This window comes from Oncorhynchus nerka, linkage group LG27 (genome assembly GCF_034236695.1).
Source record: "Oncorhynchus nerka isolate Pitt River linkage group LG27, Oner_Uvic_2.0, whole genome shotgun sequence".
Lineage (NCBI taxonomy): Eukaryota > Metazoa > Chordata > Actinopteri > Salmoniformes > Salmonidae > Oncorhynchus > Oncorhynchus nerka.
Genome location: NC_088422.1, coordinates 27656038 through 27671441, shown reverse-complemented (window position 1 = coordinate 27671441; position 15404 = coordinate 27656038). Strand labels below are relative to the sequence as shown.

The 15404-nt window shown below is 41.5% G+C and overlaps 1 protein-coding gene across 1 annotated transcript; it reads left to right on the top strand.

Annotated features, from left to right (window-relative positions):
• Window positions 1-507: 507 nt before the first annotated feature.
• Window positions 508-12144, top strand: LOC115111520 (cationic amino acid transporter 4-like). The gene is made up of 5 exons (XM_029637653.2): window positions 508-590; window positions 1759-2815; window positions 3013-3731; window positions 7297-7405; window positions 9366-12144. Exons 2-5 carry the CDS (start codon window positions 1834-1836, stop codon window positions 9581-9583), a joined length of 2028 nt encoding a protein of 675 aa, XP_029493513.1. The 5' UTR covers window positions 508-590; window positions 1759-1833; the 3' UTR covers window positions 9584-12144.
• The last annotated feature ends 3260 nt before the right edge of the window (window positions 12145-15404 follow it).

The window sequence follows — 15404 nt, the reverse complement described above, 5'->3', positions numbered from 1 at the left end:
TACTGTAGCATCCAGTTATTGTTATTATGGTAGATGAAAACCAACCCTTTTGACAACTTTACTTTAGGCATATGTTACTGTGCAGTCAAAAACGTGATTGTCCTGTGTTTTATATATTTCCACTCTAAAATAATACTGTGAAATTGTGATAATGATAATGCTCGTTTAGCATAAGAGCTGTTTGCAATTTCAGCCTGATTTGTGGGATGGAGTTTTGGCCATCAGGCTTGCCCTCCCACTCAGACCACTACCAGACAGTCTTAGCTAAATTCTTGCTTGGGAAATTGCTCTTTGCTAAAAAGCTATTGAAAACAATCACAGTAAGGTACTTCATTGTTACCCAGAAATTATTTGAAATTAAGATAAAAACGGCTGCATTGGACCTTTAAACGCTGGCCTTGCGCTTGACCTTATCTGATGGCTGATCCCGTCGTCATCAGATGAACAATAAACTCGTACTGTGCCTTTAAGAATCGAGAGCTCAGCTCTCTATCCTCTCGTTCTCCATCTCCACCTTTCTCCCTGTCTGTCGTTGAGGGTTTCAAAGGATATCAACCGGGCCTGAGATAGGCTACTCATAAGCATTTAAGGTAAACAAATGTTTTTATTTGTTACCATATTAGAACGTTTTTTAAATCAAATAAATTAGACTATATATGCAGAATAGCAGTAATGGTAGAGTTTCTCCCCTGGCTTTTGCCATAATCTACCTATTACAACACCTTGTTCGTGCCATAATAAAAAATATATATAAATCGCAGACAAGTACAATTTCATAGAATAATCAGCAATCGCCATCGCTTTATTGAAATAGCCTGTCATTAATAACATTTGTATGAGTTTCCATTTTGTTATAAATTATTAATGTGGCTGGCTTTTGTAAAAACGACGCACTTAAAGCGATTCATTCTCGCCATGACTCCACAATTATTACACGAATCACAGTTATTATGGAGGACGGATGTATGGTCGTTTCACTTTGTATCAGTGTTTATTTCAGTAGGGAATAAAAGCTTTACGTAATGTATTTCTTGCATTGAGGGCGGCAGAACTCGCCATATGCCTACCGTACGCAGTAATTGGAAACGGCACATCAAAAAGAGTCAGATCCCGGGCTGGTCCCATTCTATCCCATAAAGCGTAGCCTTTGATGATTGATTTTGGCTCCACAGCGTTTAACCTACCCAAATAGTTGTGTGTTCGGTTGGCTACTTTTATTTGCTGAGATATCGGACACTTTTAGTCTTCGCAGGATGAAAGCGGAATATAGCCTTACATAGGCTACAATAGGATATTACCTTCAACATTAGTCTTCAAGTGAAAAGAAGACGTGTCAAACAGTCAGAGCAGATCAAACAGATCTCTTTTTCATGGGCAGTTATTAATCAGTAAATAGACAAAATGATATCTTTCAAAACATGTATTAAATTGCATAATTTATAGATATGCCTATTTATAGATTTTACATTACTCAGATAGTCCTAACTGAAATGTATCAAGCTATCCTAATAAGCCAAGTTGAAGAATATTAGTCTTCAATTCTAAAAATAGAAAAGCAATAGTTTCCACCTTCCACTTGGTAAGGGCAGAGGTGTAATACAACATGCTCAGAGATAGGCAGCAGTGGTGAGAGGATGGAGTCATTCAGATAAAGGTTAGATGAAGTCCTCATTAGGATGAGTTGCTTTTGTCTACCTGCTCTGCGGTCACAGGCTTTGTCCCTGTATGATGGTATGTATTTGCATTTTTGTCTCTCAGGTCAATTAATCAGGAGGAGAATGGATCCAGTTTGAGCATCTTGACTGATAAGTTGCCGAGTGTGATCCTGTAACCATGGCGACCTGTGGGCGTGGTTGCGTCCCAGCAGTGCGTTTCTGCCAAAGGCTGAACCGACTGAAGACCCTGGATGATGATTTGATGGTGACATCAATGAAGCGCTGCCTGACCATGGTGGACCTGGCCCTGCTGGGTGTTGGGGGCATGGTGGGCTCTGGTCTCTACGTCCTGACAGGCACTGTGGCCAAGGACACCGCGGGACCTGCCGTGGTCCTCTCCTTCCTCATAGCAGGCATCGCCTCCCTGATGGCCGCCCTCTGCTATGCTGAGTTCGGGGCTCGCGTGCCCAGAACGGGCTCAGCCTACATGTTCACCTATGTTTCTTGTGGAGAAATATGGGCCTTTCTCATTGGCTGGAACGTAGTGTTGGAGTACATGATTGGTGGGGCCGCGGTGGCGCGGGCGTGGAGTGGTTACCTGGACTCCATGTTTAACCACACTATCCAGAACTACACAGAGAACCACATAATGAAGTGGAATGTTCCCTATATCGCCCACTACCCTGACCTGCTGGCCGCCGGGATTCTAGTGGTTGCCACCATCTTCATAACTTTCGGAGTGCGAGTCTCTTCTTGGCTCAACCACATCTTCTCCGCTGTTAGTCTGGTTGTCATACTCTTCATCTTGGTGTTTGGCTTCGTGCTGGCCGATCCAGTCAACTGGAGCCAGAAAGAAGGAGGTTTTGCACCGTTCGGTGTGTCTGGGGTTATGGCAGGCACAGCCACCTGCTTTTACGCATTTGTTGGCTTCGATGTGATTGCAGCCTCCAGCGAGGAGGCAAAGAACCCCCAGCGAGCCATTCCTATGGCCACAGCCATCTCCTTGTGCATGGCAGCCACAGCCTACATCCTGGTCTCCACTGTCCTCACTCTCATGGTGCCCTGGCACTCCCTCGATCCCAACTCCGCTCTGTCTGACGCCTTCTTCCGCCGAGGCTACAGCTGGGCTGGCTACATCGTGGCAGTAGGGTCCATCTGTGGTAAGTGTCTCTTGAAAGACTTTAACCACTGTAACCACACCAATGTATCATGTCATTGAGTTTCTTTGGGTCAGTTGATGATATAATTGATTGAAGGGCAAATGTATATGACTTTTATTTATCTTGACTTCATACAGTAGCTCTCTGTTTTGATTGCATTGATGATCATGTGACTCTCTGTCCATCCCCTCTTCCAGCCATGAACACAGTGCTCCTCAGCAACCTCTTCTCCCTCCCTCGGATTGTTTACGCTATGGCGGAGGATGGCCTCTTCTTCGCCTTCTTCGCCAAGGTCAACCCTGTCACCAAGGTCCCTGTGAATGCCATATTGGTGTTTGGCCTCCTCATGGCCGTCATGGCCCTCATCTTTGACCTGGAGGCCCTGGTCCAGTTCCTGTCCATCGGCACCCTCCTGGCCTACACCTTTGTGGCAGCCAGTGTCATTGTGCTGCGCTTCCAGCCTGAGAAGGAGAAGACCAGTTCCAAGGCTAACTCCACTACCTCCCCTAACACCAACTACAACCCAGAGCCCTCACCCGAAGCCTCCGAGTCCCAGATCATAGCTCAGGACAGCGGGGAGCTGAAGGAGTATGAGTCCTTCTCAGACAAGCTACAGCTGGTGGAGATGCAGAAGACCAGGGAACGCAGCGCCCCAGGGGTGTTGAAGGCCCGCTGGGAGCCCTACCTGGGCAGGTTGCTAGGGGACTTTGAGCCGGGGGAGGTGGTGGCCTTCTCTGTGCTGGCGGTGATGGTGAGCTCTGTGTCCCTCTGTGCCGTTTTTGTGTTTGGGAGTAACCAGCTGCAGCTGCCTACGTGGAGCTTCGCCGTGCTAATAGTGGTGTTTGGCTCAACCTTCCTCCTCAGCCTGGTCGTCATATATGCCCATGAACCACATATCAACACCAAAACCTTCCAGGTGAGCCAAACAAATTCTCAGTTTTTCATTTTATGCCCAATGTGTAAATGCAAAGCAGCAACTTTGTTGACTTTTACTTTATTGTATATGCCTACACATAAAGTTAGGGAAGCAGAACTAAACCCTCACCTTAGAATTATTAGTTGTATAACGTTGTCTGCCTGCAGAGTTTCAAGCAGACCACCATAGTCCCTATGCTCAAGAATGCCAAGGTAACCTGTCTAAATGACTATCGTCCCATAGCACTCACATCTGTAGACATGAAATGCTTTGAAAGGCTGGTCATGACTCACATCAACACCATCATCAAATCAATCAATCAAATGTATTTATAAAGCCTTTCTTACATCAGCTGATGTCACAAAGTTCTGTAAAGAAACACAGCCTAAAACCCCAAACAGCAAGCAATGCAGGTGTAGAAGCACGGTGGCTAGGAAAAACTCCCTAGAAAGGCCAGAACCTAGGAAGAAACCTAGAGAGGAACCAGGCTATGAGGGGTGGCCAGTCCTCTTCTGGCTGTGCCGGGGGGAGATTATAACAGAACATGGGCAAGATGTTCAAATGTTCATAGATGACCAGCTGAGTCAAAAAATAATCACAGTGTTTGTAGAGGGTGCAACAGGTCCGCACTTCAGGAGTAAATGTCAGTTAGCTTTTCATAGCCGATCATTCAGACTATCTCTACTAGAGGTCGACCGATTATGATTTCTCACCGCCGATACCGATTATTGGAGGACCAAAAAAGCAGATACCGATTAATCGGACGATTAAAAAAAAAATTGTATTTGTAATAATGACAATTACAATTACTTATTTTAACTTAATATAATACATCAATAAAATCTATTTAGCCTCAAGTAGATAATGAAACATGTTCAATTTGGTTTAAATAATGCAAAAACAAAGTTTTGGAGAAGAACGTAAAAGTGCAATATGTGCTATGTAAGAAAGCTAATGTTTCAGTTCCTTGCTCAGAACATGAGAACATATGAAAGCTGGTGGTTCCTTTTAACATGAGTCTTCAATATTCCCAGGTAAGAAGTTTTAGGTTGTAGTTATTATAGGAATTATAGGACTATTTCCCTCTATACCATTTGTATTTCATTAACCTTTGACTATTGGATGTTCTTATAGGCACTTTAGTTTTGCCAGTGTAACAGTATAGCTTCCGTCCCTCCCATCGCTCCTCCCTGGGCTCGAACCAGCAACACAACGACCACAGCCACCACATCGAAGCGTTACCCATGCAAAGCAAGGGAAACAACCACCCCAAGGCTCAGAGCAAGTGAAGTTTGAAACGCTATTAGTGCGCACTAACTAGCCAGCCATTTCACTTCGGTCACACCAGCCCGGGAGTTGATAGGTTTGAAGTCATAAACAGCGCAATGCTTGACGCACAAGGAAGAGCTGCTGGCAAAACACACAGAAAGTGCTGTTTGAATGAATGTTTACACTCCTGCTTCTGCCTACCACCGCTCAGTCAGATACTTAGATACTTGTATGCTCAGTCAGATTATATGCAACACAGGACACGCTAGATAATATCTAGTAATATCAACTACCATGTGTAGTTAACTAGTGATTATGATTGATTGTTTTTTATAAAATACGTTTAATGCTAGCTAGCAACTTACCTTGGTTTACTGCATTTGCGTAACAGGCAGTCTTCTTGTGGAGTGCAACGAGAGAGAGGCAGGTCGTTAAGATTGGATCCCCCTGACAAGGTGAAAATCTGTCTTTCTGCCCCTGAACGAGGCAGTTAACCCACCGTTCCTAGGCCGTCATTGAAAATAAGAATGTGTTACAGGTCTGTGAGAGCCAGAAATCTTGCTTGTTTGTAGGTGACCAAATACTTATTTTCCACCATAATTTGCAAATAAATTCATAAAAAATCCTACAATGTGATTTTCTGGATTTTTTTTCTCTCATTTTGTCTGTCATAGTTGAAGTGTACCTATGATGGAAATTACAGGCCTCTCTCATCTTTTTACGTGGGAGAACTTGCACAATTGGTGGCTGACTAAATACTTTCTTGCCCCACTGTATATATTTATAAAATCGGCAAATCGGCGCCCAAAAATACCGATTTCCAATTGTTATGAAAACTTGAAATCGGTCCTAATTAATCGGCCATTCGGAACAGCATCTTCACAAGGTCCTTTGCTGTTGTTCTGGGATTGATTTGCACTTTTCGCACCAAAGTACGTTCATCTCTAGAAGACAAAACGCGTCTCCTTCCTGAACTGTAACTATCTGCATTGACCCTTTTTTAATTTACTTTTTTTACACATACGCTGTTACTACTGTTTAATATCTGTCACTTTATTCCTAGTTATATGTACATATCTACCTCAATTACCTCATACCCCTGCACATCAGCTCAGTACTGGTACCCTGTGTACACTGACTATACAAAAAAACATTCAGAGCACCTGCTCTTTCCATGATACAGATTGACCAGGTGAATCCAGGTGAAAGCTATGATCCCTTATTGATGTCACCTGTTAAATCCACTTCAGTCAGTGTAGATGAAGTGGAGGAGACAGGTTAAAGAAGCATTTTTAAGCCTATATACAATCGAGACATGGATTGTGTATGTGTGCCATTCAGAGTGTGAATGGGCAAGACAAAAAATGTAAGTGCCTTTATGGTAGTAGATGCCAGGCGCACCAGTTCGTTCAGAACTGCAACGCTGCTGGGTTTTTCACACTCAACATTTTCCCGTGTGTATCAACAATGTTCCACCACCCAAAGGACATCCAGCCAACTTGACACAACTGTGGGAAGCATTGGAGTCAACATGGGCCATCATTCCTGTGGAACGCGTTCGACACCTTGTTGAGTTCATGCCCTGAAGGTGTTCCTAATGTTTGGTATACTCAGTGTATATAGCCAAGTTATCGTTTACTCATTGCATATTTATTGTTACTTTTCTATTATTTATCTATTTTCTTTCTCTCTGCATTGTTGGGAAGGGCCCGTAAGTAAGCACTTCACTGTTAGTTTACTCCTGAAGTTTACGAGGCATGTGACAAATAGCATTTTATTTGAGCCTGTTATATTTCCCTAAGTCTTTATGTAGTTATGATAAACTAAGAATACTCTGTGTGTTTTAAGACTTTTTTGTAGCAGTCTCTCCACCTTTAGAGATGCTAAATTCTACTCCGTCTGACTCGAGCCCAGTAGATAGGAACTGCAACATTTAATGTGACATTTTCACCCAGCTCTGAAGCTGAGTCACAGCAGACACTCACTCCCTGCCGTGTGGTTGATTTGCTCTTCATACAAAATAAAAGCTGTTTCTGTGAGCTCAAGCAGGGCCCACGTTCCTTCTGGCACCAACCTAATATAAAATCTTGTCATGAAGACCTGATCATTCTTTTGAATTATATTAAGTACTCCTATTGGGACTTTTAATATTTTAGTCAAGACTAGTGGTCTTTTAGGCTCTCCAACCTCCTTTTCTTCAACAACAAACACTTATTGAATTAAGGAAGGCATTGATTATTTGACACATTTGAATACAGGTCAGAATGATGGTTGTTTGCTGTTGTAATTTTCCTAGGTACCCTTGGTCCCATTCATCCCTGGTGCAAGCATCCTCATGAATGTGTTCCTAATGCTGAAGCTCAGCCCCATGACCTGGATCCGCTTTACCGTATGGGTGGCTGCAGGTAAGATTACTTCCACTAATGGCACAAATGTGTGTTGTGTGAGGACCATGTGCTATGTAGCGCAGACACGTCCTGTAAACCAAACATCATGTCAGACTGAACTGGAACTCTTGCCTTCAGTGGTTGAAATACTGTGCCTCTTAACCTAAATGATGGAGAAATAGTATGGATACTTATTACTGGTTGATCATAGACAACAGGATATGAAACAGGGTTTTATTAAATTATTAGTACATAGCACATGTTTGTATTAAAACATATGCAGGTTACTTTGTGTTTACAGAGAGTAAACCTACCAAGTAAGTCAAGGCCTGACTGGAGGGAGTTAACCCTTTCCTAGCCTGCGCCTGCTGCAGTTGGAAGATATTTAGGCTACGTAGCGCATTGATGTGAATCACACTGCTGCTCTCTAATTGATTTGCGCCTTACATATTGTGGTTGTTGTGGATGGCTGTTCACAAATGTATATACTGTGTATTTTAACCCAATAATGGTTCAATTGAAGAAGTTTAAACTGCTTATCAATCATTGTTTTTGCGGTCAGGAGTGTATTCATTACGGAAACCATTTACTGTTTAAGAACCAAATGGAAGCAAACAGAGCAAAACTAGAGTTTCTGTTGGACAAAGTCAGGTAGGTCCCGCCCCGTTTTGTTCTGTTTGCTTCTGTTTAAGAAACGTTTTGCAACAGAATCGGAGTAATGAATACGCCCCAGTGGACAGCCGGTGAAAAAAGCACTCTTGCAACAGCTGCAGTGCAGATCCTAGCCTATGGAATGAAAGTTTGAGTTCATCCCTTCTAAACTGCCCCGTGGTATTGTGCTCCATTATTGTAAAAAAACAAGTTTAATTTAAGAAGACCACTAGTGGGACTTTTATTCTCTTCATGGAAAATTACCATCTAGTTTTTCACATGCAAATAGCACTTTCGGTAGTGCTCAAAGCACGTTATTCCGAGGGCTGCATTTTGTTGCAGTTCAAAGCAATGGGCCTTATCAGACCTCCATGACAACAAAATCAAAAACAACAGATTAGGCTGAATAGTCCTTAGTTTTTGGGTTATGCTCAGATAAAACAATTTGGCTGATGTATATTTCCATATTAATCTATATTTTCATCTTTTCAATTCATATTCTTGAAGATCAATGGGTATTAAATTCATTGAAATGACTGGAAATCTGGCAGACCCAGTTAGATTTTTTTAAATGTAAAGATATAGCCTAATCCTATTATCTGTAGTAGAAAGCAATGGGTTAGAAGAAGCCTACTGTACATAACCAACCCATAAAGAAAACTGCAACATCCATTTATGGCCAGCTATGTAAACTCTAACATTGATTTATCCTGCAATAAAGGTCATTAATTTTTGTCTTCTTCTAATGCTTCTTAAACAGGTTGATATTTATTGGGACGAGTCTCGTCCTTGAGGCAAAACAGAGCGATTTCTGCTAGATGGGTCAAGCTACAAATTCAAAATGGGCTATATTGTAAAAATCTTGCATTTTGGTCTTCATTTAAGGTTAGGGCTGGGCATTAGGGTTATCAATGTGGTTAAGGTTAGGTTTTAAATCTCATTTTATGACTTTGTGCCAGCTACTAACCTGTGCCTCTTAAGGGGAAAGTAATCTAACAGTAACAAAGTAATCTGATTACATTACTGAGTTTGTGAAATCCAAACATTACTGATTGCAATTTAGTTAATAACTGTAATGGATTACATTTAGAAAGTAACCTACCCAACCCTGCCTGTCTGCCTACAGAGGCTTCACAGGGAATATTGAACATGACAGGGGCTGGGCCATGTCTAAGTAATCAATTCCTAGCACCATATTCCCGCTATAGCTATGTCTTCTCAATGGATAAGCACATACCGTATGACAGTATAACAATAACAACAACATATTTGTGTGATTCTGTAAGCATGTGTTTTGGTCCTAACAGTATATGTTGCACCTCTCTAGGTCTACTGGTGTATTTTGGCTATGGGATATGGCACAGTAAGGAGGGCCTGAGGGAGCTGCAGCCCAAGGACATGGCTGCCAGGTACGTGGTGCTCCCTAGTGGCAGCCTGGTAGAGACAGTCCAGTCAGTGCAGCCGAACGGACATGGGGACGCCAGCGCCCTCCACACCACCCCCTCCCCCGCCCAGTCTGCTGAAGAGCAGCAGGCAAAGAGATGATGTGTAGGAACTAGGAAGGGAGCCATCTTTATTTCAGTGGGCCGTTTATCATCTATCTGCTCCTACTCATACATTACCTCACTCTCTTCTCCTCTGACTTCCCTCTCGTGACTGGCCTCATACAATCAGTGTGTACTGCCACAAGGCTGTGTTTCTCTGCGTTAGTAAGTACACATCACACAATGAGATTTACGCTCTCTCATTATGAAACATATTTATATTTATTTTTACATATTGTATCTCTTAATATGGGAACATAGTAATAAAGCTATCTAGCATTGTTTAGGATATTGCTATTGGTTATAATCACTGTATTTAAAAACAAAATGGTAGATAAACCAGCACAGGTGTTATTTCCTTGTTAGCATTTCTCTCAACTCCTCAATTGATCTGCTTTTTAATGTCTCTCAGTCACTCACAATTTAATGTGTTTGGTAGTAGGATGGTGCTTTTGGTCATAGCATACATTGAGTCATGTTGATAAGCTGCATTTTTCGTTTTGTAAGCACTGGAATGAATGGACCTTTGTTTAGACACACCCATGTACAAACACATATTCACATTTGCTTTCTCTCTCTCACACACACACACACACACACACACACACACACACACACACACACACACACACACACACACACACACACACACACACACAAGCATTATTCTTGCCTGAGGAGAGACTAGGTTCTGTCAGTGGGTCATGTGGGTCCACTTACAACCCCTGGGACCACCTCAAAATCATTTACATACATTTTCTATTTTAATGATTATTTCGGACTTGTTTCATGTAGTTTCTGAGCTGTGAAACAGTCTATTTTATCATTTTAATTTTGCATTTCACTGATGGCATATCACACACATATTATGTTCTGTTTTGGGATGTTTTTGTACCTCGCTTCGTATCATAATGACCCGACTCCACTTGTTAATGTTCTCTGTCTCCATCACATGAGATTGTCACTCTCTTCTTCTAAGGCGGAGTAGGCCTTTCAACCTCTCGCTTAATCCACTGACTCCCATCCAATGACCTCACTCACTCTTATGTGTCCCAGATTTTGCAATCAACCTAATATCTACTGAGAAGGGTTATTCCCCCAATGCACAAGAACTAGACAGCGACCCATTCCCCTTCTGTGTGCTAGCATGAGATTAGTTTATACAACCATCTAATATAAAAGCACCTGGATTATTTTAGCTATGGTTTTGTTCTCATTTCTCCTCATACACAACAGTGATAATGCGAGACGAGAGTTATAAACATGTGTTTTAATATATGCTTTTTGTAAGGCAAGCACAAACCCAGTTCATGATGTACCTGAACAGGATATTTGGTGCTGCTGTTTAGAAGCATATTAACAAACAGGGATTGAGTGTTTTGTCAGACTATGCCAGCCATAGGACATCTCTTATCCTCATGAGACCTCTGTAATCCGACAGATTTGCAGCAGTCCCTGCGGTTGACCAATAGCTTGATCTAGATTACATACACGCACAGATCACTCTCACTCGCAGTGATTACACTGACCTCCTCAGAGAGGGATTGCACTCTCACACCCAGTTACTCACTACCCTGTCTGATAGCACAGTGTTTCGAGAGGGCAGTAAGATGTCATGACAATGTAACATTGTCTCAACGTGATAATCATAACATTCCCAGTCAAGTCCTGAGAACGGATTATTTTGTTACCTATAAGGTGTATATTTGTCTGTTTGTCACATTTGGAGATTGCGGTAAAACGTCTACCATTTATCTGTATAATAATAATGTAACTACAACATTGCCTTGATGTTATTAGCGTTTTCTATATATCACAGTCCTTAGAATGATGAAAAATAAGCAGGAGTCCCTCACTACCGGCTACCAAGCTCACACGTGTCTGTAGCTCACCTTAGTGTTGTACTCACAAATATGTTTGTTTTGTCTCTTATTTATCACTATTTATTAGTTATTGTAAACATACATTTGTTTATGTAAATATATGACACAAGCAACCAATGGCCTTAAAGATGTTTTCATGAGTACAGAATGATTCCCAAAGCTTACGTGAAATCTAAACAACTTTAGTTGTTCATGCAGCTTTTCACCTCTATCCAAGTAGTTTACCCTGTTATAATCTCAGTATTTATTCATAGGATATTATATTGTAAACTACTATATTCCATTCAATTGATTTCAACAACAGATGCAGCCTTTGAATTAATCAAATGTTGGTGGATGTGGGATAACAAAATATTAAATGGATTTTTGTACAACTTTGCACATAGTTTAAGATTTGAACTGCAAACGACTGTCTGTGTCTCTCTACCAGCGTGTCTCTGTTTTTCCTGCGTGGGCAAGTGACAGGTGTTGGCACTATGGTGCTTTTGGCAAGCTGAACATTTCCTCACCTCGATGAGTTACGCTCTCTGTCTTGTGTGTCAGTAAGCACAATGCGCTATGGGCTCTGACTGTACCTATGTACTCTGTACTTACACATTCAAATTCTAAGTATTTTTTGTTGTATAAAGTCTAAAAGAAGCTGTGTTATTTCGTGACAAATAAATGTTTTGAAGCAGCATTCTGAATATTGTTATTATTACAGGGTTTCTTGCCCATACTATTAACGTAACAAAATGGATTATACACTGTCCATGTAGCTTTTAGAGATAAGTACTGTGTGTTAACAATTAGGCTAAATCAGTCTGTCAAGCAAGAGACAAGCATACCACAGGCAACATTAAAGACACACTCCAGCTACAGTATCTATTTTACTTTTTCCATTGAACAATTATATTTCAAGTATAAATAGAGTAAATTACACACACTTAAGGGTAAACAATTGTGTTTTTCTAGACACAATTGTGAAATTTAAGGAGTTGGCAATTGAAGGAGTTGGCCTGATGGGTGCTCTCTAATGTCATCGCCCCCTCACAATAGAGCACAACAGAGGCCACCCGCCCACTTGTGCCATGTTATTTGGTATTTGGTATTCTATTAGGATCTCCATTAGTTGTTGCAAAAGCAGCAGCTACTCTTCATGGGGTCCAACACAAAACATGAAACATAATACAGAATTACATAATACAGAACATCATTAGACAAGAACAGCTCAAGGACAGAACTACATATATTTTTTTAAAGCACACGTAGCCTACATATCAATGCATACACACAAACTATCTAGGTCAAATAGGGGAGAGGCGTTGTGCCGTGAGGTGTTGCTTTATCTGTTTTTTTAAACCAGGTTTGCTGTTTATTTGAGCAATATGAGATGGAAGGAAGTTCTATGCAATAAGGGTTCTATATAATACTGTACTGTTTCTTGAATTTGTTCTGGATTTGGGGACTATTTTTTATTTTATTTTTTATTTAACAAAACCAGGTACAAGTTCAGTCAAGTCTATATACAATGTGAGCAAATTAGGTGAGAAGGGAGGTAAAGGCAAAAAAGGCCATGGTGGCAAAGTAAATACAATCAATGAGTGTAGAAATAAAAATAATGGGGTGCAAAGGAGCAAAATCAGTTGGGAAAGAGGTAGTTGTTTGGGCTACACAAACAGTCAATAATACAGTAAAAAAAAAGGGTCTTGTAGATGACAAGTCTATATACAGGTCGCATGTGAGCAAATTAGGTGAGAAGGAGTAGGGTATTGGAGGTAAAGGCAAAAAATTTTGCAAGGGTAGGCCATGAGTGGCAAAGTAAATACAATATAGCAAGTAAAACACTGGTAATGGTGTTTTTGCAATGGAAGAATGTGCATAAAAAACACAGTGAATGGGTGCAAATGGAGCAAATAAATAAATTAATTAAATACAGAGGTCCGGTAGTGATGTTGGACAGCAGACCCTGATTTGACACACTGAACTCTATCAGAGAAGTAGTTGTGAACCAGGCGAGGCAATTTTGAGAAACCAAGGCTAAAGGATTGGTTGACAGCTTTGGACAGATAAGGACCTTGGCAACCCATGACCAGCTGAAACCAGATTGAGATTCAAATGTTTGTTGACTTGGCTTAAGACCTTAGAAAGGCATAGGATAGATTTTTTTAATAGGTTCTAGATTTCTAGCCAGCAACTCTTTGCCAGATTTTTTCAGCTCTTTCAGAGACTGGAATGGATTTGGGAGAAGGAGAAATGGGGAAGGCTTGGGCTGTTGGGGGTGCAGTGCTGTTGACCGGGTAGGAGCTTGCCAGGTGAAAGCATGGCCAGCCGTATGCTTATCCAAATTTGTTGAGTAGGGTATGGTGGATTTATCAGTGGTGACAATTCTATAGTGTTGCAGGAAGCAAATTTCTGCTTGAAAAGCTACAATGCTAATGCAGATCTAGGTCAAGCAGCAAGAGCGACCTCATTGATGTATTGTCTTGGTTGAAGACAGCAGAGGTGTATTTCAGAGGGAAGTGGTTAGGATATCTATGAGGCGAGGCAAAGGGGGTACCTGGCTGGTTCATTGATAATTTGAGATTGAGGTGGCTGACAGAGTTTAGATTGTAGGATGGCTTGGCCAGATTAAGCTGCACAGTAATGTTTATCGATGGCAGGGCACCCTATGACCAGCTCTGAAACCAGATTGTTTAGCAGAGAGGTAGGTGAGATTCGAAAATGTTTGCTGACTTGGCTTTAGAGAAAGGCTATTTTTAGATGCTCAGGGTGTTTCAAGGAGTGCCCTTCTAGGTGTTGACTATCTGTTTTTATTGTCAAGTTCTATCTTGTCCAGGGTCTTCCTAAGCCAGGATTTGAACATCCGGGGTAGAGTTGCTGAAAAGAACAAACTTATGAAACCAAGGTTGAGCAAGAGGAACATAGTTAGGAGAAGAATATTTCTGCTTGAAAAAGCAATAAGAATTGGTCGTCTATGAGAGACAAAGGTGGTATTGAGGATGAAGAGAGATATATTGTTCTAGAAGGAACAATAAGTTGGAGTTGACTATGCAAATTGAGGGTTGGAGAGGTTGGTTTGGGGTCTATATAAGCTAGCATAGGATGGATCTGTTGTTAGCCACCTCATGTCTGGTTAGTTTAACGGTTAGCAGGCCGCAGATGGGCATTCAGGTAACGTCGCTGGTGAGGAGCCAGCTGGATCTCCTTCGGGCAGATAACTTGAAAACGGGTCCGGAAGGTTTGTTCTGGATTTGGGGGAGTTGACTAAATGAAAAGAAAAACTTCCCCTGGTTAGACAAAGTGGGATAAGTAGTGTGTCAGAGCTGTGTGTAAGTTGACTATGCAAATACTTTGGGATTTTCAACACATGAATGTTTCTTAAAAAATAAGAAGTTAATCAGTCAGTTTCTCCTCAACTCTTAGCCAAGAGAGACTGGCATGCATAGTATTTATATCAGCCCTCTGATTACAATTAAGAGCAAAACATGCCACTCTGTTATTGGCCAGCTGCAGCTTAACTAGGTCTTTCCTTGCAGCACTGGACCACACGACTGGACAATAATCAAGATTAGACAAAACTAGAGCATGCAGAACTTGCTTTTTGAAGTGTGTTGTCAAAAAAGCAGAGCATCTCTTTATTACGGCTAGACCTCTCCCCATCTTTGCAACCATTCAATCTATATGTTTTGACCATGACAGTTTAGAATCTAAGGTAACGCCAAGTAATTTAGTCTCCTCAACTTGTTCAACCGCCACACCATTCATTACCAGATTCAGCTGAGGTCAAGCACTTAAGGAATGATTTGTACCAAATACAATGCTTTTAGTTTTAGAGATGTTCAGAACCAGTTTACTACTGGCCACCCATTCCAAAACAGACTGCAACTCTTTGTTAAGGGTTTCAGTGACTTCATTAGCTGTGGTTGCTGATGCGTATATGGTTGAATCATCAGCATA

Bases quoted from the DNA above. Each gene is read 5' to 3' on its own strand.
- LOC115111520 (XM_029637653.2), top strand. From the start codon at position 1,834: ATGGCGACCTGTGGGCGTGGTTGCGTCCCAGCAGTGCGTTTCTGCCAA. The intron at 2,816-3,012 runs GTAAGTGTCTCT...CCCCTCTTCCAG, and splicing joins GGCAGTAGGGTCCATCTGTG to CCATGAACACAGTGCTCCTC. The intron at 3,732-7,296 runs GTGAGCCAAACA...TAATTTTCCTAG, and splicing joins TCAACACCAAAACCTTCCAG to GTACCCTTGGTCCCATTCAT.